Source organism: Ogataea polymorpha (assembly GCF_001664045.1).
Source record: "Ogataea polymorpha strain NCYC 495 leu1.1 chromosome Unknown OGAPOscaffold_3, whole genome shotgun sequence".
Lineage (NCBI taxonomy): Eukaryota > Fungi > Ascomycota > Pichiomycetes > Pichiales > Pichiaceae > Ogataea > Ogataea polymorpha.
Window position 1 is genome coordinate 1,251,318 of NW_017264700.1, and position 20,196 is coordinate 1,271,513.

At 51.2% G+C, this 20,196-nt stretch overlaps 17 protein-coding genes across 17 annotated transcripts; 8 read left to right on the forward strand and 9 right to left on the reverse strand.

The window, feature by feature from the left end:
* Positions 1-6: 6 nt before the first annotated feature.
* OGAPODRAFT_99881 (uncharacterized protein) lies at positions 7-1,520 on the forward strand (the record flags this gene model as incomplete). The annotated part of the gene is made up of 1 exon (XM_018358107.1): positions 7-1,520. The coding sequence occupies one exon, from the start codon at positions 7-9 to the stop codon at positions 610-612; it is 606 nt and encodes a 201-aa protein (XP_018211775.1). The 3' UTR covers positions 613-1,520.
* OGAPODRAFT_16351 (uncharacterized protein) lies at positions 25-1,520 on the reverse strand. Its single transcript, XM_018354363.1, has one exon. It carries the CDS (start codon positions 1,244-1,246, stop codon positions 617-619), a length of 630 nt encoding a protein of 209 aa, XP_018211776.1. The 5' UTR covers positions 1,247-1,520; the 3' UTR covers positions 25-616.
* A 66-nt stretch (positions 1,521-1,586) lies between these two features.
* OGAPODRAFT_8108 (uncharacterized protein) lies at positions 1,587-2,009 on the forward strand (the record flags this gene model as incomplete). Its single annotated transcript, XM_018356486.1, has 1 exon — positions 1,587-2,009. The coding sequence occupies one exon, from the start codon at positions 1,587-1,589 to the stop codon at positions 2,007-2,009; it is 423 nt and encodes a 140-aa protein (XP_018211777.1).
* OGAPODRAFT_16352 (uncharacterized protein) lies at positions 1,593-4,355 on the forward strand. Its single transcript, XM_018354364.1, has one exon. It carries the CDS (start codon positions 2,108-2,110, stop codon positions 3,950-3,952), a length of 1,845 nt encoding a protein of 614 aa, XP_018211778.1. The 5' UTR covers positions 1,593-2,107; the 3' UTR covers positions 3,953-4,355.
* On the reverse strand, positions 3,982-4,356 carry OGAPODRAFT_8110 (uncharacterized protein; the record flags this gene model as incomplete). The annotated part of the gene is made up of 1 exon (XM_018356488.1): positions 3,982-4,356. The coding sequence occupies one exon, from the start codon at positions 4,354-4,356 to the stop codon at positions 3,982-3,984; it is 375 nt and encodes a 124-aa protein (XP_018211779.1).
* Positions 4,357-4,418: 62 nt separating this feature from the next.
* OGAPODRAFT_16353 (uncharacterized protein) lies at positions 4,419-5,829 on the forward strand. The gene has a single exon (XM_018354365.1). The coding sequence runs from the start codon at positions 4,488-4,490 to the stop codon at positions 5,436-5,438; it is 951 nt and encodes a 316-aa protein (XP_018211780.1). The 5' UTR covers positions 4,419-4,487; the 3' UTR covers positions 5,439-5,829.
* On the reverse strand, positions 4,419-6,031 carry OGAPODRAFT_93804 (uncharacterized protein; the record flags this gene model as incomplete). The annotated part of the gene is made up of 1 exon (XM_018357413.1): positions 4,419-6,031. One exon carries the CDS (start codon positions 6,029-6,031, stop codon positions 5,486-5,488), a length of 546 nt encoding a protein of 181 aa, XP_018211781.1. The 3' UTR covers positions 4,419-5,485.
* A 333-nt stretch (positions 6,032-6,364) lies between these two features.
* Positions 6,365-8,669, reverse strand: OGAPODRAFT_16354 (uncharacterized protein). Its single transcript, XM_018354366.1, has one exon. It carries the CDS (start codon positions 7,700-7,702, stop codon positions 6,494-6,496), a length of 1,209 nt encoding a protein of 402 aa, XP_018211782.1. The 5' UTR covers positions 7,703-8,669; the 3' UTR covers positions 6,365-6,493.
* Positions 7,939-8,616, reverse strand: OGAPODRAFT_47352 (uncharacterized protein; the record flags this gene model as incomplete). Its single annotated transcript, XM_018355546.1, has 1 exon — positions 7,939-8,616. One exon carries the CDS (start codon positions 8,614-8,616, stop codon positions 7,939-7,941), a length of 678 nt encoding a protein of 225 aa, XP_018211783.1.
* A 181-nt stretch (positions 8,670-8,850) lies between the features above and the next one.
* Positions 8,851-9,756, forward strand: OGAPODRAFT_16355 (uncharacterized protein; the record flags this gene model as incomplete). The annotated part of the gene is made up of 1 exon (XM_018354367.1): positions 8,851-9,756. A coding segment is annotated over exon 1 (853 nt), but the record flags the coding sequence as incomplete, so codon positions are not given.
* Positions 9,757-10,895: 1,139 nt separating this feature from the next.
* Positions 10,896-13,084, reverse strand: OGAPODRAFT_76328 (uncharacterized protein). Its single transcript, XM_018356163.1, has one exon. It carries the CDS (start codon positions 12,969-12,971, stop codon positions 11,976-11,978), a length of 996 nt encoding a protein of 331 aa, XP_018211785.1. The 5' UTR covers positions 12,972-13,084; the 3' UTR covers positions 10,896-11,975.
* Positions 11,346-11,744, reverse strand: OGAPODRAFT_12821 (uncharacterized protein; the record flags this gene model as incomplete). The annotated part of the gene is made up of 1 exon (XM_018353333.1): positions 11,346-11,744. One exon carries the CDS (start codon positions 11,742-11,744, stop codon positions 11,346-11,348), a length of 399 nt encoding a protein of 132 aa, XP_018211786.1.
* Positions 13,085-13,150: 66 nt separating the features above from the next.
* Positions 13,151-14,954, reverse strand: OGAPODRAFT_16356 (uncharacterized protein). The gene has a single exon (XM_018354368.1). It carries the CDS (start codon positions 14,820-14,822, stop codon positions 13,167-13,169), a length of 1,656 nt encoding a protein of 551 aa, XP_018211787.1. The 5' UTR covers positions 14,823-14,954; the 3' UTR covers positions 13,151-13,166.
* Positions 14,955-15,360: 406 nt separating this feature from the next.
* OGAPODRAFT_16357 (uncharacterized protein) lies at positions 15,361-16,058 on the forward strand. The gene has a single exon (XM_018354369.1). It carries the CDS (start codon positions 15,405-15,407, stop codon positions 15,999-16,001), a length of 597 nt encoding a protein of 198 aa, XP_018211788.1. The 5' UTR covers positions 15,361-15,404; the 3' UTR covers positions 16,002-16,058.
* An 884-nt stretch (positions 16,059-16,942) lies between these two features.
* Positions 16,943-18,367, forward strand: OGAPODRAFT_43045 (uncharacterized protein; the record flags this gene model as incomplete). Its single annotated transcript, XM_018355447.1, has 1 exon — positions 16,943-18,367. A coding segment is annotated over one exon (1,425 nt), but the record flags the coding sequence as incomplete, so codon positions are not given.
* A 12-nt stretch (positions 18,368-18,379) lies between these two features.
* Positions 18,380-18,847, reverse strand: OGAPODRAFT_48167 (uncharacterized protein; the record flags this gene model as incomplete). Its single annotated transcript, XM_018355573.1, has 1 exon — positions 18,380-18,847. The coding sequence occupies one exon, from the start codon at positions 18,845-18,847 to the stop codon at positions 18,380-18,382; it is 468 nt and encodes a 155-aa protein (XP_018211790.1).
* A 74-nt stretch (positions 18,848-18,921) lies between these two features.
* Positions 18,922-20,173, forward strand: OGAPODRAFT_99896 (uncharacterized protein; the record flags this gene model as incomplete). Its single annotated transcript, XM_018358108.1, has 1 exon — positions 18,922-20,173. One exon carries the CDS (start codon positions 18,922-18,924, stop codon positions 20,116-20,118), a length of 1,197 nt encoding a protein of 398 aa, XP_018211791.1. The 3' UTR covers positions 20,119-20,173.
* Positions 20,174-20,196: the final 23 nt, after the last annotated feature.

Sequence of the window (20,196 nt, forward strand, 5' to 3'; positions counted from 1 at the left end):
TCCTCCATGGTGGTCATACAAACGGTCAGCAATAAGGATGTTGTTGTCAGGGCAAAGCCCGTAACGGTCGAGGCATTTGAAAAATATGGCGGCCTGCTGGCCTGCGACCTGCAGCTCGCCAGTGCCCCGCAGAGCTCGGCAAATCAGGGCACAGCCATCAAGCTCATGAAAATGGCCCCCGTCGTCAACAACTACGCGGCCGCACCCAGCAACAGACCGGGCACCGCAAATTGGAACATCTTCCGCTCGTCGCCGCCCACACACCTGCTTGCACACGCGGACGGTGTCACAAAGTACACGGCCAAGGTGCTCGAGCGACACCCGTACACTACGCAGACGTTTGTCCCAATGGGGAGGTCACGTGACGTCACTCACGCGTACCTGGTGATTGTGGCACCCGACAAGGACGGTTTGCCGGACTACGAAAACACTGAGGCATTCATTTTCAAAGGCGACCAGTCGGTTACTTACGGAGTCGGCACGTGGCATGCGCCGATGGTGGTTCTTGGAGACACGTATCTAGATTTTGCCGTGCTGGTCCACGAGAACGGTGTCGAACACGAGGACTGTGAGGAGGTGGTGTATAGTGGCATGACAATAGAGTTTAATTAGGTGTCTACTCGTCTGTATCCATTCTGTCGGACTGCTCAGTTGGCTCAGTTTGTTCTGCTGGCTGCTCGGGTTGTTCTTGTTCCTGCTGCTCCTCCTGTGGTTCGTCTCTATTTCTAGCGTTGGAGAGGCTATCCAGACGGTCGAGCCACTGCTGAACGTCGTCGTCGTCATAGATCGTGAACTGTTCGGATTTGCCGACGACGGCAACCGTGGTGTTCAGCGAGTTCAGCTCCTTGTCCTGCGACAGCGTGTCTCTGAGGGCCGTCAGCGCATACTCTATCAGTTGTTCCTTGGTGGCGTCTGCAAACTCCTCGTACTTCCTTTCCAGAAACGTTCTGGCGGCTTGGGATCTTGCGCCAATCGCAGCCCCGACGTATTCCAGCACGTTTCCCGATGGCTGGAACTCGTACAGATGGGCCCCGTTCTCGTCGATTCCGGCCACCAGCAGCCCCACACCGTATGGACGGCCGCCGGCAGATTGTGTGTTGTCCTGTGCCTTGTCTGCGATCGAGTACACCGCCTTGGCCACGTTCAGTGGCCGGTTGAAAACCATTTTCGACGACATGGCCTGTTGTCTCAGGAAGTTCGAGAGCACACGCGCGTCGGGCGCCAGACCGGCCAATGCTATGCCCATGTGATTGTCAACTTTGATGATTTTCTTTTGGTACGAGCCCAATTCCTCTGCGTTTCGCTTCAGGGCCACCAGAACCACATGGTTCTTGGACGCGATCCCCACGGCTGCAGAGCCCTGCTTAATGGCTTCCAGAGCGTATTCTATCTGGAAGATCCGCCCGGTGGGCGAGAACGTCGTCGCGTCGTTGTCGTAGTTATTGCGGAACTGCAAAAGTTAGCCACAAGAGCGAATTGGCAATACTTACCATTGTGCAAGGTTGAATCTATGTTTTGCCACTTATTTTTTTTCACTCTGCCCCGGTGCACGGATGTAATCGCCTTTTATTTCAACACTCTCTTCTATGCCGATAAAGCTCAACCCTCTCACCAAGATTATTGGGCTGTCGTCTGTCCTGGCCGTTGGGTTTCTGCTGGTGGTGCTAGCCGGCGCGCTGTACGGCAATTGGTTCCCTATTTTGGACGCTTTCGTGTTTGCCGTGGCACACATTCCGATTTTGATCACAAAGTACTACGCCTCCGAATTCGACTCGTATCTGGACGACACCGAATTGAACGCCACGAACGACGTGGTGGACTTTGGCCGCTTTCTGTCGAGCTTCTTGCTGGTCACCGGGATAGCGTTCCCGCTGATTTTGTACCACTGCCACATCTTGACACATTTCGCCATGGAGTTCACCATCTGCGGCGGCCTGCTGATCTATGGCGTTGTGGTGACTTTCACTAGCTACTTCGACGGCGTGGAGACCGACGCTCTTGAGTTTTAGTGTTCTGGCTTCAAAGTTCCCAAAATGGAATTTGCCGCTCTCCTTCCCCGTTCGGCAGTGCATATAATATTTAGATTGTTACTATCTTGTCTGGCACCATGTTCTGTACTTTTGACCACACTCTGTCTGCCGTGGACAAGAAAAGCCTGAGATCAGCGCTTCCCAACGCGGAGTCTGTTTTCTCCGGCTCCGCATCCGGCCCTGCCAACGGCCCCCGCTCCGTGCCCTTAATCAGCAGCAGATCGTTTGTGGGCATGAGCTCGCGGTCCAAAAACGGGTGTGTGAGTTGTCGCAAAAAGAAGAAAAAGTGCGACGAGGCGTATCCAGTGTGTGGCTTGTGTGCCCGCAGAAACACGCCGTGTATCAGGAGAGACAACAAAAAGGCAAAGACAGCAGAGAAACAGACTATAAAGAAACCCAAAAGTCCGCCCTTGTTCGACCCCGATGACCTGCTGGACAACATGCTCCGCGATCTCAAGAACAGCCAGGGAGAGACCCTTGCGCTGCTCGACACCAGCGAGGAGGAGTTTGCGCCGATGGACGAGTCGCAGATCGTGGAGAACCAGAACCTGCCCGACTCTGAGCTCGTCAAGCTACTGCATCGGAAAGACACCAGAAAATTCCTCAAGCCGACGGTTTTCCAGCTGTTCACAAGTAAACTTTCGCCATCCATAACTGTGCCCTCCAATGTTCTGACACAGTCGCTGGACGAAACGGGCCGCTTGTTCCTGGACCACTACATATCGTTTATCACAAAGGAAATCACCATCTGCCACTCTCAGGAGTCCAATTTCTTCTTTAGCTACATCCTGAAACTCGCGACACAGGACTCGGCGGTGCTCAACGGCATTGTTGCGTGGGGAGGTATGTTTCTGCTCGGCTCCCAGAACGAGGAGGCCCGCGAGTACTTTGCCAGATCGCTGGCCCTCGTGCAGACCCGCAGACGGCAGATTGCTGCCCAGCCGACACTCAATGACTTTATGGCGCTCGCAACGTGTTTCCTGGTGCTTGTCGGCGCCGAGATCTCAACTGGCGACATCAAGTTCTGGTACCACATTTTTCTCCAGCTGCGCGACGCTTTTTCGGAGTACGGCGGGCTGCGCAAGTTCTTTGAGGACACCAAACACGCAAACGAGGGAAAATGGATTATCTCGAATTACTTTTTCCACGACGTGAATGCCACCAGAACAGTGTTGTCCGGCACGCATGAGGATATGAATACGTACAAAGATATCTTCCACGGGCACAAAATCCTAGAGACAGATGAGTACGGTCTCGACCCGTTCCAGGGCTCTGCGGCCGAGCTGTTCCTCATCTATGGGGAGATCAATGACAAACGGAAGGAGCTCAAGGATCTGGAGATGCGGATCCGCGTGCTGGAATCATCAGGAGATGAGTCCGCAATCAAGAAGACTCTTGTACTCAACCGGGAAAGGGACGATTTCTGTCGGGCTTCATTTGAAGAGCTCGAGTCCCGCATTCTAGAGTCCAAGCCCTCGTTCAAACAGCTGGAGGAGATCAGCGACAACCGCGACCTGCTGACGCTGCATCTGACGTGGTTCGAGCTGCACCAGATTACAATGCGCCTGTATCTGCGCATGGTGGTCAAAAAAACCGACTTCCGCGACCACGAGATGGTGGCTCTGCGCGAGCACGCGGGCAAGCTGCTGGATATTGTGATCGGCACGCGTATGCAGTCGATTTTGTGTCTCACGCTCATGATTGCCGGCGTGGTGCACTGCGACGAAGCCTCCCGCGCAGACATAACGGCCAAGTACGAGCGACTCGTGCGCTCGTTCGAGGTGAAGAACGTCCAGAACTGCTGGCTCGTGGTGCAGAGGTGTTGGGAAATCGAGGACGAGCTGCTGCAGCGCGGCGAGCCCTGCTACGTAGACTGGTGCGACGTGGTCGAGGACTTTGGGTGGGAGTTCTGTCTGTGCTGACTGCGCAGTATTATGTAGCACTATTTAATTTATTCCTCCTCGGCGTGGACGTTGCGGGCCTCCTGCATCAGTTCGTACAGTTGCACCACCTGCTCGTCGCTCATCTTGCTGAGGGCCTCGGAGGTGAGCTTGTACTTGCGCCAGTCGTCTTCTGTGTTCTTTGTGACGGCCTGGAGATAGTCCTGCCATGCCGTGAGAAAGCCCACGATCTGCAGCGGGTCCTCCACGTTGGCGTGTGCTCTGAACTCGGCCCGGACATAGTTGTCGCCCAGGTGTCGTGCGTCCGGCGGCAGTTTGCGGTGTGAGCGCAAAATCGCCCGGTACAGAGTTAGCGGCGGCAGCAAGGGCCGTGTATCTCTGGCGGGTCTGCGGGGACGGACCAGGCGGCGAATTGTGGGTCTCATGAGGAAATTCTGATTTATTTATTTTATTTCACTTTATTTTTTCCATGCTGCTCCTGGAGAGAATAACCGACTTTGAGGTTTTGCGTTACGTTCTCAGCCACAACCATCGGGCCTGGGGAGGCACGCTGGGCATGGAGGAGTACATCGAGCGGGAGCGGCTGAATTACACCCACCGGTTTTGCGATCTTTGGAGGGACGACACCGTGGTCAACGGGACGTATTACTGGGTTTTTAGGGATACAACGCTTCCGAGCGACAAGTTTGAGGATATTGTGTGTGCCTGCGAGTTTGTGGTGCGAGACTCGTACTATTTTGATAAATCGCTGCACGAGGGCAAATGTGCGGCCGTTGGATCCGTCTACACTCTGGAACAGCACAGAAAAAAGGGGTATGCCACGAAAATGATGGAGCAGCTGGTGGAAAAGATGAAAGACCTATTTCAAGGAAAGTATGACTTTTCGTTCCTATACAGCGAGGTGGGCGAGTACTATTCGCGGTTTGGATTCCAAAGCTACCACGTTCCTCTGGCTCTACTGGAGACAGGTAGAAAAACCGCAATTCCATACTTGTACGTGACGGAGGAGAACCTGCCGAAATTCATCGACCAGTATGACGCCAAAGTTCGCAGAATGGTCCAGGCATCGCCTGGATCGGTAGCTGTGAAACCCTCTGTGGAGAACCTGGAGTGGTTCCAGAACCGATCGATCCATCTGGCAAAGCTCCAGAAAAGAGAATTCAACGGCAATAGATTTGGCATATATATAGGGAGCGCTTTTGCACTGTGGTATTACGAGTTTGGCCAGGACCAGGTGACACTGATCATGCTCGATGCCGAGACGCTGGACCAGACACGCAAGTTGCTTGAGTGCTGCATGGCGGAATGCTCTGCGGTGAAGAAAATCAAGATATGGCACGACGAGTTGGTGTATCATGCGGGAGAATATAACGGGGCAGCCCTGGAGCTGGTGAAGGAGCTGGGAGGAAGCGTGGGACACAAAAATGACTCGCTCTCGGCTCTGTGCATGCTGCATTCCTCCACCCGGCCAGCGTGGGTCGCCAATGGAAAGTGGGCTTGGTATTAGTTGCCTGTAGAAAAACAATGCAAGTATGCTGATGCTAGTGGATGCAATTACTGGATCTTGAGACTGCTCATGAGCAAGCTGTGATGGAGCTCTGAGTTGTCGTGTTTGTCTGGGACATCGAACTTCATGAGGTTTGTGATAGGAGTGGTGTGCACGCTCGATGGAGACGATTCGGAATAGACTGGTGTGGAGGGACTGTGCACAAGCGATGGCAGATCCGGTGCATACTTGAGCTTGACATCATTGGAAATACCCATCTCGAGGTCCTCCTTGTGCTGTTTTTTGAGCAGCACAGGCTTCAAAGCCCTCTTCTTCCAGGAGGAGATCACTTTATAGATGCCAAAGCAACAGGCTCCCACTAGTGTTAACAGGAGAAAATCGAGTACAACCTCCCAAATACCATGGATTCCCCTGCCTTGAATGCTGTGCTGGTCAACGAGGTAGTAATTAAATAGCCCCAGTCCAATTTCATGAACCGGCCTAAAGCCGGCTTCATGGGCTTCCGGAGGGATCACAAGATACTTGTTCTTGAGATCTTGGTAAAGGTGTTCGCGAAGGAGCACAGTGTCGTATCCTGGAGGAGGAACAGCCATGGGTCGTCGAAGAGAAGAAGAAGGTATTAATAGTAGGCAACAGGGATTTTTCCAGCTTTTTTTCTTTAGAAAATTCCCTGCTGGGATATGCCACAATACAAGATGCATGTATGTAATCTATGCATATCAAAAGAACAAATGTAACCTGTAATAATTTAGTGTTTGTAAGCATTCTGGGTGTGCCTGGGCAGGAAAGTATACGAGAGTGCGCAGGTCATGAGCTCAGATGGAAGTTGTGCGATGCAACTAGGTTGCACGCCCTGGTTCCTGGCAATTTTTTACGAATTTCAGAGTGGAACGAGGTAAGATTCAGCTACCAAATTCGGAAAAGACCAAATAATTCTCCTTTGTTGATTTTTCGCAGATCTTTAAATAGCGATTACATCACCGACGCGTCGATCGACGTTTATTTTTTGGTTTCCAAATAAAGATTACTCCAAAAAAGCGATCTGATAGTATTACTCACTGCTGTGCACATTGGACACCAGGCTGGCCATCCTCATCTTCGTCGTTATCCTCGTCATAGCTTCTGTTCCTACGCTGGCCGTGCTTGATAGGATCCACGTCTGTCAGAACACAGGAATCGTCGACAACGGCGTTCTTTGGAATGTTGAGTGCTGGTCTTGGTGGCAAAATCTTCTCCAGTGCTGCAAGCTGCTCCTCGGTAGCGAAGCCCTTAGGTGGGAAAATGACCTCAAAGTTCACAAACAGGTTTCCGTAGCCTCCATGTCTTGGAATAGGCATGCCCTTCTCCTCGATGACCTTCACCGAGCCTGGGGAAATCACTTCGCCAGGGATAATATCAATCTTGAGGTACTCTCCACTCAAATGCTTGATGGCAAAGGCACCTCCGGCCAAAGCAGTCAGAAGATCGATCTTGGCGTCGTAAAACAGGTCGTGGCCCTGTCTTCTGAAGGTATCATGTTTCTTTTCGTCAATCACGAAAATCACGTCTCCAGGAATGATGTCTGGAAGTTGGTCTCCCTCGCCAGAGAACACAACTCTCTGGCCAGCTTGCATACCTGGGTCGATGTGAACCTCCAAGATTTTTCTTTCGTTGCTGACCTTCTTACCTTTACAGGTCTGGCATCTGTCCTTTGGCGAAATGATGTCTCCCTCACCGTGACAAACGTCACAGGTAGTTTGGAATCTCTGGATCATAGGACCCATTTGTCTGGTGACAAACTTCATACCGGTACCGTCACAAGAGGAACACTTTTTCACGTCCTTACCGCCCTTACCCTTACAGCTGGAACATAGCACGGTTTTGTTCAAAGCCAGCTTTGTAGTCTTACCCTTGTACAGTTCCTCCAAAGTGCAAGAAATGGTGTGCTTGATGTCCTTTCCTCTCTGAGGGCCGGTAGGACCACGCTGGCCAAACCCACCAAACCCGCCAAAGAACTGCGAGAAAATGTCTGCTCCGTTCATGCCTCCTGCTCCTCCTCCGCTGAGACCTTCTTCACCATACTGATCGTATAAATCCCTTTTTTCCGGATCGCTAAGAATCTCATAGGCTGCGGAAATCTCTTTGAACTTCTCGGCCGCCTCTGGAGAAGGGTTTTTGTCTGGGTGGTGCTTCAAGGCTCCCAACCGATAAGCTTTTTTCAGCTGGGCGTCGGTGGCGTCAGGGGAGACACCCAAAATATCGTATAGCTTAGTATCTTTGACCATGTCTGACTCCTTTGATCTGTGGCAAATCTATAGATTGCGGCTCTCGACTAGACTCTTGGTGCTGTATACGGCACTTCTAGTGATGTCAGTGGAAAATTTGCCCTTTAATAGGAAAAATCTAATATTCGGAGAATCCTAGACAAAATTTAAAAAATTTGAATTTTCTCGCATGGGGTCGTGTTTACGCGAACTTTTTTCTGGAAAAATCCAGGCTTGGTAGCAGGTTTATCTTCGCGTCACCGCCCCGCTTGTGGATCTCGTATGGTAGCTGATTTCGGTGGCAGTGGTGGCGGGTTAGAGGCTGAAGTGGCCGCTGGCACAGGCCGTTGCAGATGGTCAGAACGGTGCTGGGGCTGGTACTGCTGTTGATGTCGCTCTTGAATAGCTAGTAGTTTTCGAACTCGTGTGTGAACTATGGCCGCGTTTCGTGTGGAACAGCCGTTCATCCATGCAAAGAAAGAACCAATCAGAGGCGGCAATGAGATGAGCAGATCAAAGAGAATATTGGCCTGCATTTTGGAATACGTTGCGGGATCAATATCAAAGGCATGGCTGGCCATGTGGATCAGCCGGGCGTGAATTGCGTACATTAATAGCGGACCGATTCCAGGAATCATCACCACAATGGGCCCCAAACCTATTCCACAGTCAATTGGATAGCATCCGAGGAAACACTTGTCGTCGATCCATGCTCTTCTTTGTATTCGTTTCCATGCCTTTTTCTGGTCTTTCGTAGCGTTATCGGGGAGTTTAAGTTTGCGCGTCGAGCCATCCGGCAATGTCTCGACAAACGGATCTTTGGTCTTAATTTTGTCTCCGGCCAGGTCGTTCCACTTGTCTACCAGATCGTCGTAGAACGGAATGGACTCCAACTGGTTTTGGATTGACTGAAGAGTGTTCTCTATGGCTGACATCAGAGAACGTCTTTGGAGATTGTCAGTGTCCTCTTCACAATAGTGCAATTTTGTCCCGTTGGAACCACACGGGTACCTGATTTAATTTTGCTACGTGAACTTAAAAAAAAAAACACAGCCTCAATTTATTTATTTAACAAATGTCGAACTCTCTCGTGGAGACCCGCATCTGGATAGACGGATGCTTTGATTTTGCCCATCATGGTACGTGGAGAACTCTTCTGACTAACTTTAGGCCATGCAGGGGCAATGCTGCAAGCTCGCCAACACGGCACTGAACTTTACGTGGGTGTCCATTCAGACGAGGATATTTTGGAAAATAAAGGACCAGTGGTGATGACGCTGGATGAACGTCTTGCCGCAGTGGATGGCTGTCGGTGGGCCACCAAATCCGTTCCGGGAGCTCCCTATGTGACTGATCCTTCCGTTATGGACCATTACGGCTGCAAGTACGTGGTCCATGGCGACGATATTACCACCGATGCCAATGGGGAGGATTGCTACAAAGTTGTCAAGGAGCTGGGCCGGTTCATTGTTGTGAAACGCACACCCAACATCTCTACCACAGACTTGGTTGGCCGGATGCTGCTCTACTCGAAAAACCACCATCTACCGGTCATTCTGGCCAAGGACTGGCAAGATTACGCTGCTGGACAGCCATCGCATCCTCTATTTCAGCCCGATGCGATAAAGCGCTATCAAGATTATGCCACGTGTGAGGACGGCAGGAACCCCGGTGTGGCGGTCTTCGCGTATACCAAGGACACCGGCGAGGTCAAGGAGCTGGTGAAGCCCAGCGCAGAAAGATTCAAGTCGTCCAGAATATACTACATCGACGGTGGCTTTGATCTCTTCAATCCAGGACATATTGTTGCTTTGAAAAAGCTCAAAGAGCGAGCAGTAGCCGACAGTGCGGTTGTTCTTGTTGGAGTCAACGACGACGAGGACGTCAATAAGCACAAGGGCATCAACTATCCGATCATGAATTTATTTGAAAGATCGCTGTGTGTGCTCCAGAGCAAGTACATAGACGGAATTGTTCTGGGTGCTCCTTACAAGCCAACCAAAAATTACATTCTTGAGTTCCCTGTGCCTGTGGTGAAGGTGTTCCACGGTCCCACCTCGGAGGATGCAGACCCCTACTCCGAGATGAAAGAGCTTGGCCTATACGAGAACCTGGGCAGCCACAAGTACGACAATATCTCGACCGAGGACATTGCAAGCCGTGTTCTGAAAAACAGAGAGGCGTACGAGGAAAGACAGCGGCGCAAGGGGTGGAAAAGTGAGCACGAAAGACAGCTTGAGCAGCAGGCAAAAAAGCTAGATAAATAAAATACAAATAAATATATTTGTCGATAAAAAAATAATATTTTTCAGTGTATGGGGAAAAGAAATCATAGTGGAGGAGGCCAGGCAAAGCGATTCAAAAGCGGCGTTCTGGTCGAGCCGGGTCAGGTCGGCATCTATGCCTCGTGCAACAGGCATAAAGAGGGAGCTGCAGCCAAAGAGCTTAAGCAGCTGCTCAACGATAGATGGAAGGAGTATTTCCCCGTGGAGGAAGAAGCTACTGAGGAGAATGTGAAGGAGGAAGAGTCTGTGGAAGACGCAATTAAGCGAGAAATTTACGAGATGAACAAGCAAAATCAAGATGCCAAGAATAAAGAAATTGTCAAGGAATTAAGCATCAATTGTGACTCCTTGATCTTCATCAAGACCAGAAGGCCGATTGTGCCCTCTAACTTTGTGACACGAGTGTGCAGAGAGCTGTTTGAGTCCGGGGCGAAAAACACACGGTTTTTGCAGAAATTGACGCCGATCGATGTCTCGTGCAATGCGACAGAAACGGAGTTTCGCAAATCGGCCGAAAAAGTGTTTCGGGGCCATTTTGACAACCAGGAGTCCTACTCTATGAACTTGGTCAAGCGCAATTTTAGCATTATTGACAGAGACACGTTTGCTTCGATTGTCGCTGAGCTTTTGCCCGGCCATCGACTCAACTACCGCGCGCCGGACAAGATGATAAACATTTTCTGCTTCAAAAATAACATAGGCATGAGCGTGGTCAATTTCGACGATTACGACAAACTGTGCAAATTCAACTTGCAGCAGATCTTTGACCGAGTAAACGGACTGGACGGGAAGGAAGCGACCGAGGGGGCAAAGGAGAAGACAGGACCCGAGTAACTGTTGCCACACCTCGCACCACCAGAGCATTTAAGAAAAATATAACCCTACAATGTTTTGTTGTGAAAATTTTTATGAGAAAATGGAGGACCATTCGACAGCCGTGATTATTTGCATTGACCAATTGTTCCGCCTGAAGGCCGAACGCCACTGTTGACAATCGCATCTCGTTAAGTTTCAGCCTTGTATGAGCTACGAGTGGTCTGTCATTTACTCATAATGATTTTCACCGTCCTGTGATGATTAACCGACCGGGCGGACATACCAGTACCTCACAGTCACATTTATGTAAAAGCGCTCCTCGTGTACAAATTCGGGGCGCCGGCTGTGAGGGAACTGCTGAAAGGTCGCAGATATCTGACGGACAGCGTGGCTGGAGACCGGTTTACCGAACCTATGTCTAACCACGCACCATTCTCGATTCTATGATGAGGAAGATATTCACACTGTAAGAGGGCTTCGGCTCGGTGAACGCAAACAATATACTGATTTAATGACTCTGATGAATCGAGATTTCAGTAGATTACATAAAGATAAATCATCATCTATGCTTTCGTCATACCTTCGTGATGGTTTTTGTGCGAGGCAGGCTTTGTTTGGAGCCCGATGTACTGTTGATAATGCACGGAAATCACTTCTTCCCGTAATTCCTGGATTTCGTCTCTGTATCGGAAGAGCTCGAAGTCGTCCAGAAATGTGCACGTGGACGAGACTGTATCGAGTCTCCGTCGTTTGGAGGACTCGGTAGCTGGCGGAGACTTTTCCTTGATTTTGCCCGCGGAATGAGCTTTTTTGAGCCACACGTTGAGGTCGGAGTCGAGTTCATTCCCGAACGATTTACGGGTGTCAAAGAGCTGGATTCTGAAGTTGAATATCTGCTCTAGGTCCTTGATGCTGGTACTGAACGGGTCATAGCGCGAATAATGGCGAAAACCAGACTCCATCATGGCTGGTAGCTTGCTGAAACAAACACAAATGAAACAAACAAACAAACAACTTTTGCTCGCCCGTAAAACATACTCATTTCGGAATTTCTCATCGGCACTCTCCCAGATAAGATAACAATTGTGGCCGCCGCGCTATCTCTGGAATTTTTTCGCTGTGGCGGTGCGCGCTAATTTTAACAGAGCCGTGAATCGCGACGGGTTTTTTTTTCTTTTCCGGCTTATCGCCCACTATCTGGATTGCTCGGCTCCACTATCGCTCGAATTGGAAATCGTGTCACTATCGCCGTCCAGTTCCAACGCAATGCCAGAGCCGTGCATTCGCCTCTCCATGTCGCTAACTTTGCGCTCTATAGCAATCGTCTCTCTCCCCACAATGTTATGCGACTCGGTCTTGTGGTTGTATTTTTCCAGCCCGCTTATGAAATCCACTAGCAGATGGATGGACAAAATCTCGAAAAATAAGTTCACCTGGACCATCCATTTTGGATCGCGCACTACCAGTACAGACTCCATGAGCTGCATCCCCGTGTTGAACCAGTAGCACACAAAGGTGGTGACCAAAAGCCCCAAATTCTCAAACTTGAACCGTCTGTCCACGCGGAGCATCCAAAACATCATCACCAACACCCAAATGTACACGCACACAAGCGATGTGAACACCAAAATCGTCACATTGACCCAGTAGCGGATGTGGTAGTTGTTCTTTGTCGTAAGAAAGTAATGCAGCGAGGTGAAAACCACCACCAGCACCATGAACAGCGCGTTCACAACGTTGGCGGCCACCAGACACCGGAACATTTTGTTGCCGCTCCTGGCGGCTCGTGTTCTGAATTCAGACACCAGGCGATCGCACAGCCAGTGCCAGGATACGTATGTAAACGCTCGCAAAATGCACACCGGTACCGTGTAGTAGAGCTTGTTGAACAGCCGGTCGATCACGAGTGAGCGGTCCTGGAAACAGCCTTCAAATTCCTCCCTCATCAAAGTGGTAAAGCGCACAAGGACGACCGTTGAAAAGACGGCAAGAAGCGTAGTTGTCAGCTGCAAATGCAAAGGGCGTTTTTCTGTGGCTATTGACTGAATCAGAAACAAAAGCCAGAACCCCACGGTTAGCGTACACAGCACAAAGCTGATGACAATCACCGAGTCGTGAAAGTCGTCTCTAGTCAGCGGCAGAACGGCGGACATGATGGTTGCTTGGTACGACGACAAATACTTGTTCATAGCGTTCCAGTCGGCTGCGTTGGTGAAGAGAATCGATGGATACGTGTTGTCAACCACAGTGCCGTCGCTCAGATTGAAACTCCCCGGCTCCAGCTGGAACACGGAGAAATTCCCCCTGAATATTCGGGCTAAGTCCATGAAATAAATAATTAATTTAACTATTTTTCAAACGATTAAAGCACACTATTATATAATTTAAGTGGCACTTTTTTCTCGCGACCGACCTGACCGCGAATATTTCCTGCCCTCCTTCGGAGCGGGCTTGTTTTCAAGCTCGCGCAGATCAATGTTAACCACATATGACCGCTTGGGTCTCTTGTAGTCGTCGTCGTATCGGTCTGCGTCCGGCTCGCCCATCTTAAGGTCGAGCTCCTCGATAGGAAGAGAAACACGGAACTCAGCAGTCTCCTGGAAGCTGCGAGGCCCGCGGCCCTTGCTGGTAATCATTTTGCTTTGTAGCTCACGCACAAACATAAAGTTGTTGACTCCCCGACGGTGGAACGTCGACGAGAATCCTTCTGGATATGTTGAAATCTCCTGTCTCTTCGCGGTGCTGCTACACGAGCCAAGGTCTCCCTGTGGTGACGAGCTTGGACAGTCAAAAAATAGCAGCATCTTGGAGTCCCTGCCCGTGGACTCGTTTGAGAATCTGTGCGATTTGTACGGCAGCTTTTGCTCGTTGAAGAGCTTGGCCACAATTTTAAATCTGATAAATAGGTCGTTTTCGGGCTGGTTCTTGGACGACTTGGCATTTGTGTCTTTGACCAGATGCGTAATTTCGCCATAGTCCTTGAAGGCCTGGTGAATTAGTGCAAGACATTGCGAATGTGGCGTGTCGAAGGGAAGCGAGGCAACATAGACCATGTACTGTGTTGGTTGCCTGGTGATGATTGTCTTGATATATTTGATGATTTTCGAATGTGAGTCTTGTCTGTTGAATGTTTGTTTTGGAAACCGTGGAGGCAGCGACACTTCATCGGAGATCGGCGAGATCAGAGAGTCCTCGTCTAGTCTCCGGACCGCCAACTCGGTTGCCGGTTCGTCTTTTCTGAGTTTTTTTAGCTTTTTCATATCGTTTGATGAGGTCTGGAGGGTCCCCAGCGAAAACCCGTCGAATAGCGGGTCGACGTAGCGAGGGTTACTGTTAGCAATCAGGGGTGTTGTGCCGCCCAGCGGGGTGGCCATGCTCGAGGCTGGGCCGTACAGGGCCCCGCCCGACGGTTTTGCGTTCTCGGGAGCAAACAGGCTAAGTGTAAGTGGCGAGGCAGGAAACCCAGTGGAATGCGATCTCCGTTCCCCAGAAACGGCTCCATTCGAGTCTTTGCGGGACTCCATTGAAGGATTGGGGAAAAACCGTGACATGCGGTGTGACAAGGGCGTGTCGTCGAGTGAGCCTGTACTGCTCCAGAAACCTTGAGAGACCAATGACCCTGTGGACTGCGAGAGAGGATCCCATTGTTGTGAAGAGCCATTAAGCGATAAGTGGCGTGTATCGGGTGGATTGATGCCAAGCAATTCTGGCGAGTTGACGGCGGTGGATATTTCATTGCTGAGGTCGTTCCACAGGTTATTATTAGAATCTTCCGGGATGCAGTGTCCATATTGCAGCGGAGAGGTGGCGTAGTCGTCGCTTCGATGGTCTTTTTTCGCGCCCTCGGATAGTGTGCGAGCCTCGTGCGGGATCGTCTTGGGCGACTGTCGCTGAGACACGGATCTATTCCAAACGTTCGAGCCGGCAGGACTCGTGTTTGTGGACCAGATGCTGGATGCGGTGGCGGACTGTGTGGTCAAACTGAGCCCATGAAACGATTTTTCAAGCCCATTGGCTTTTGCGCTGCCCACAATGTCCATGGAGGAGCCGCTTTCCGAGGAAGAGGCACGAGCCGAGTAGTTTGTCGTGGGTGATGCGATTGACTGCGCAGAGGGGAGGTGTTTGAACGAGCTACTCACAGACTCAGACTTGAACTTCGACCTCAGCGGACTGGGGTCGTCAGCTTCCACATTCAGCTGCTGGAGAGCCGGATCGTAGTCCATCACAAAATTAAATACTGTTCAATTATTTTCTCCAGAGTCATACCCAAGAGGATTCCGCGCACCCGTGCACCTGTTACGTTGCTGAAGGGGGGTTGGGCCACAAAGAGGAAAAAATAAAAGAACATTAATAAATTACATCAGCAACACGAGTCAAGCTTGTGCTCTTATTTTTTTGTTTAGGTAAGACGGAAGACGGAGCGACACAAACCCCCCATCCTTCCGCAGAGAATCGCTAGCGTGTGTACACCCCAGCAAGACGTAAGTATTTCGCATACCAGAGATCCGTTGTTCGCCCCGTTTGTTTGTGTTGGCTGACAAAGTTTGCAGCGCACGGACAAGTGTGGTGGAGATTATGCAACGATCACGTAATACCGGGCCCCAGGACACTAACCTCCAGCCATGACCGACAACGCCAACAACCTGGGCAGTATCGACCCTTCGTTCCAAAAAATCATCAAGACGCAGCCATCCGACGGCCAATTCGAGGACGAGGTGGCGGCTGCAGCCGCCGCAATTGCCGTCAACAATAGAGGTCCAGCCCCCGACGCCGGCCAAAAACAGGCACAGCCCCAGTACCATGCGCAATACCAGCCTGGCAGCACCAAGTCTGGCGCCAACAGCGGGCTTCCACCTCCTCCAACGTCTGCGTCGCCGCCTGTGCATGCCGGCTCTCCTGAGTCGGGCTCGCCGGGCCAGGACGAGAACGGCCGTCCTTCCTACCATGGCAAGCCACTAAACCAGTCGAAACGGGCTGCCCAGAACAGGGCCGCACAGAAGGCGTTTAGACAGCGCAGAAAGGACCACATCGAGGAGCTCGAGAAAAAGCTTGAGCAGCACAGAGACTGCCAACAGGAGCTGGAGAGTCTGCGCCAGGAAAACATCCGGCTCAAGGAGTACATTTTGTCGCTGCAGAGCAAGATCATCAGCACGGGCGATGCGACAATTGCCAACCCGCCTCTGGGGCTGTTTGGCAACAGCACGCCGTCCAACTCCTGAAAAGGTAATCTATATGTTTTTTAGTGTTTGTAAAGGTACTTTGTTTACGATGTCAGAATGGCCGAGATGAGAATCACCCCGGGAAACCCTGCAAACAGTGTACATGCACTAGCGTGCTGTGTGCGGGATCTCTCTTCATTCTGGTTGATCTTTGCACAGAGACACATTCCCCTGGCACGTGGAGCTCCAAGGAAACTCAAGTTTGTGCGGATTTTCCAATAAATGCCCAACTTCTTCTGAAGATGGGCATGTGTTGGAAATAATTCGAGATAAAAAAATTTCGGCTGGTAAATTATTATTCTTGTATCTACTTGCTTTTGCATTGAACAGCAATGAGACTTTTTGGTGGCCACAAATCACGTTCCAACAGCTCGCCGCCGGCCCCCACGCATTCCGAGCTCTCTGATGAGCAAACAGAGGATGCTGCGCTGCCCAGTCGCGAAAGCTCTGCCAGCCCTCGGCCTAAAGCCTTTGCAATGACCCAGGTTGCGCGACGCGCCTCGTCGCCCATCCGGATCTTCAGAAAGGGCGTCACAAAGGCCGTGGATGAAAGCCCGCTCTCAGTGTCTGCGTGCAAGGCGATTGGCGCCACCACGCGCTCCGTGGAATTGATTTCGGAATCAATCTCAGACAAGTGGAAGAGATCGGTCGATGCAATTTTGTCCCCCACGTTACCGAGTGCCCCCACCCCGAAGACCGAGGACGAGGATTCCACAAGCACCAATTCCGAGATTGCAGGCGACTACGATGACGATGAGTACGACCTTGGCCACGAGCCTAAGTCACTGGTAGCCGAGGAGCCGAGCGCCCCTCGCATGAAGCGGTTTTCGCGGGCCCATAGTGACGTCGAGTCATCCATCATCGGAGGAGAGCCTGCAGAGCAAATCAATCCCGCTGAAGGTAGCCGCGAGACTACGGTGGAGGAAGCGAGCCCGACACGCAAAGTGTTCTCCTTCTCTCTGCCCTTTGGCGCGAACGGGCCCCACAAACTGAGCCGTCTTCCCTCGATCCGGTCGGTTCTAAGCCCCACGCGAACAATATTTGAGCCGGACGACAAGGAGCTGCAGCGTATCGAGATCCGTCAAAAGCTGGCCCGACAGGAGTCAATTTCCACCGTCGAGGAGGCTGTTTTGTTCGAGGACGTCACTAAGCTGCAAGACAACAAGATCGACGCGTTATTCAAATCCCTCAAGCCCACAGTCAAGCTGCCACCAAATCACGAACTCCCCGACTATATGCGCATTTTCCAGGAATTCGAAGGCGACATCATCATCTTGGGTGGCTACCGGGGCAGCATACTGCGAGACTCCCTGACCAAGAGGCGCGCATGGATTCCTGTGCTTAAGGCAGGCTTGAATATAAAGAAAATAGACCTCCTGTTGGGCCCAAAAGACGAGGACGAGCTGCACACGGAAGAGAAAATATATGCTGACGGAATTCTCTCGCACATCGGGCCCGTCGATATCTGCAAGAAACTCATGTCTACGCTGGAAGCGAATCCGAAAATTCGTGTGCACAACTTCGGCTACGACTGGCGGCTGTCGCTCGACATTCCGGCCGAAAAGCTGCACGCTTTGCTGAAAGACATCAAAAAACGGACCGGCAAGCCGGCACTCCTTATTGCGCACTCCATGGGCGGTCTTGTGTCACACTCGGCGATGCAGAAAGATCCGTCGCTGGTGCGAGGCATAATCTATGTCGGCACTCCTGCCCCCTGCTCCAACATAATGGGGCCGCTGCGGTTTGCAGACCATATTCTGCTCTGCAAAGATCTGCTCACGTCCGAGGTCAACTTCATGATGCGCTCCTCGTTTGTATTCATCCCGCGCAACGGCGAGCTGTTCAAGGACAAGAACACGGGCGAGCTATACAACATTGATTTTTTCGACCCGCAAAACTGGATCGAGTACAATTTGAGCCCCATCGTGAGCTCTATTCGGCTGGCCCAGGAGGCGGGCAAGCCTGTGCCGCCACACGTCAAGCAGCAGTCGCGGTTTGCGATCTCTTTTGACGAGGCCTACGAATATTTGTGTCGCACGCTTAAACGCACTTCCGAGTTTCTTGATAGTCTCGAGTACGACGAGTCGCGCAAGTACCCACCCATGGCCGTTGTTTACGGTAACGCTGTGCCGTCTGTTCGGTACTCGCTTGTCGACGGCATCGAGGACATAAAAATGGGAAATTACTACCATTTCTTCTACGGTCCAGGAGACGGAGTCACCAACCAGAAATGGGTGTTTCCAGAAAACAGAGGCTATCCGCTGGTCGGCAAGTTCAACTCCATGCTCGGCCATGTGGCCTTGCTGACCGATTTAGACTGCATCGGCAAGGCTATGCTGGCCATAGTCCGCGCCGAGCAGAACGGTGTATAATATGTATTAACAGTCTGTTTCTTCTGCGTACTTCACCACTAGCCACAAACTGCAGCTAGAGCATTGTATAATTAGTTCGTACTGACCGTTTTCCAGAACGGTCCCCTTGTCAAGATCGGCCTCGTTGAGTTCGAAGCCGCCGGGATACGTGCACCGTGGACAGCTCTTGGTCCATCGTAACTCGTGTTCCGTGTCTATTATTTTGAAATCGTCTAGCGAAACTGTGTCAAGGCCGTCGCCGGTCGCGATACCAAGCCTAGAGAGCTCTTCCTGCCTCGTGGTGTCGTATTCCTGTCGTTTTATAGGATCGACCAGCACTCGATAAGCGTCTGCGATTCTGGATATTTCATTGCCGTGTGTCTGTGTTCCCGTCTTGTCTGGATGCAAGGAAAGCAGTTTGCGACGGTATGCTTCCTTGATCTGTGCCACAGATGCTGTTGTGTCCACCCCCAGAACAGTGTAGTGAGACTCCATGATGTCCAGGCTGTGCACTGAAAAATTTAATTCAGGTCAATTTATTCCATTATTTTTTTTTTTTAAATTTTAGCATGGATTCTTTTGTCGAGTTGGACGTCAAGACGGTTGCCGATGGAACCGATTCTGTCGTGGTAAGCTCGTGCCTGAATGGCGTTGAGATCCCAGAGAACGTGTCCTTCGACCTATACAAACACAAGGATGGCTACCTGGTCCACGGAGAGTCTGAGAATCTGGAGTATAAGGGAGAAAGCATAGGGGACGACCTGAAATACTACGTGGGAGTATTCGATCCGCAAAAGAAAACAGTTGAGCTTCTGAGAGCGCCATTGTTGTCGACGCGCGTCACGTCAAAGAGAAAGCTGTCGATTCCAAATATCAGACAGCTGGATGTGCAGCGAAATGTGCAAAGAAACGCTCTGGGTGAGGCCTTTGGTACGAAGAAGGCCAAGAAGGCCATTCTGGACCTCGAGAAAAACAAGATCGATGCGTCGAAGCTCGAAACCGAGCAATCAGACATCATCGACTCGATCAAGGTCAACACGTCCATGCTTCCGTCCAAGAGCGAGATGCTCGACGATCTCAACGAGCACAGAGTCACTCCGCAGTTCGACGTCAACGCAACCTCAGTAGACGACATCTATCCGCTCGAAAACATCATCTCCAAGACAGAGCTTGCCAGCATCAGAGTTGACAGTCTGCAGAACGACAGCATCCAGGCCAAGGACAAGCTGGATCTGCTACCGTACTCCAACTCGCGCTACCTGCTAAGAAAGCTTTCCTCCATCACCAAAGACACCCCCGACCGCAAACTCAAGCTGCAGATGCTGTATTATGTCTCGCTTTTGATGGGACTGTACGCCAACCGTCGCGTCCACGCCAAGGACCAGCTGATCGAGTCTCTCAACCGGCCGCCCGTGGTGCTTGTGGACTATGTGCTGAAAAACTTTAGCATTTTGAAAAAAAATAATAGGAACTACTTGATCGATCCCAAGTGCGAGGATAAGATACTGTGCTATTTGTTGGCGCTGATTTTGAAGCTGGATGATTACCAGGTGGAGGTTTCTCCTCTTGCACAGGAATTGTCGCTCAAGCCGTCAAGACTGACATCGCTGTTCCGTTCGCTCGGATGCGTCATCAAGAACGCAACGGCTGCGCAATGTGAGGCCTTTGGCCTGCCTAAGACGGCATCCAGCAACTACAAGATTGCCACGCTCAGAGTGCCGTTCAAGGCTCCGGAGATAGCAAGACGTGGTGGAGCTAGAAGATAGGGTGGAACTCTCCATCTGAGTAGTTGGCAGAATATGAAAGTAGTGAAATACATGAAAAATGTGACAGAAGACTGTAAT

Excerpts from the sequence above, each read along its gene's own strand:
- OGAPODRAFT_16357 (XM_018354369.1), top strand. The coding sequence starts at position 15,405 with ATGACCGACAACGCCAACAACCTGGGCAGTATCGACCCTTCGTTCCAA.
- OGAPODRAFT_76328 (XM_018356163.1), bottom strand. The coding sequence starts at position 12,971 with ATGAACAAGTATTTGTCGTCGTACCAAGCAACCATCATGTCCGCCGTT.
- OGAPODRAFT_16354 (XM_018354366.1), bottom strand. The coding sequence starts at position 7,702 with ATGGTCAAAGATACTAAGCTATACGATATTTTGGGTGTCTCCCCTGAC.
- OGAPODRAFT_16356 (XM_018354368.1), bottom strand. The coding sequence starts at position 14,822 with ATGGACATTGTGGGCAGCGCAAAAGCCAATGGGCTTGAAAAATCGTTT.
- OGAPODRAFT_16352 (XM_018354364.1), top strand. The coding sequence starts at position 2,108 with ATGTTCTGTACTTTTGACCACACTCTGTCTGCCGTGGACAAGAAAAGC.
- OGAPODRAFT_16351 (XM_018354363.1), bottom strand. The coding sequence starts at position 1,246 with ATGGGCATAGCATTGGCCGGTCTGGCGCCCGACGCGCGTGTGCTCTCG.
- OGAPODRAFT_16353 (XM_018354365.1), top strand. The coding sequence starts at position 4,488 with ATGGAGGAGTACATCGAGCGGGAGCGGCTGAATTACACCCACCGGTTT.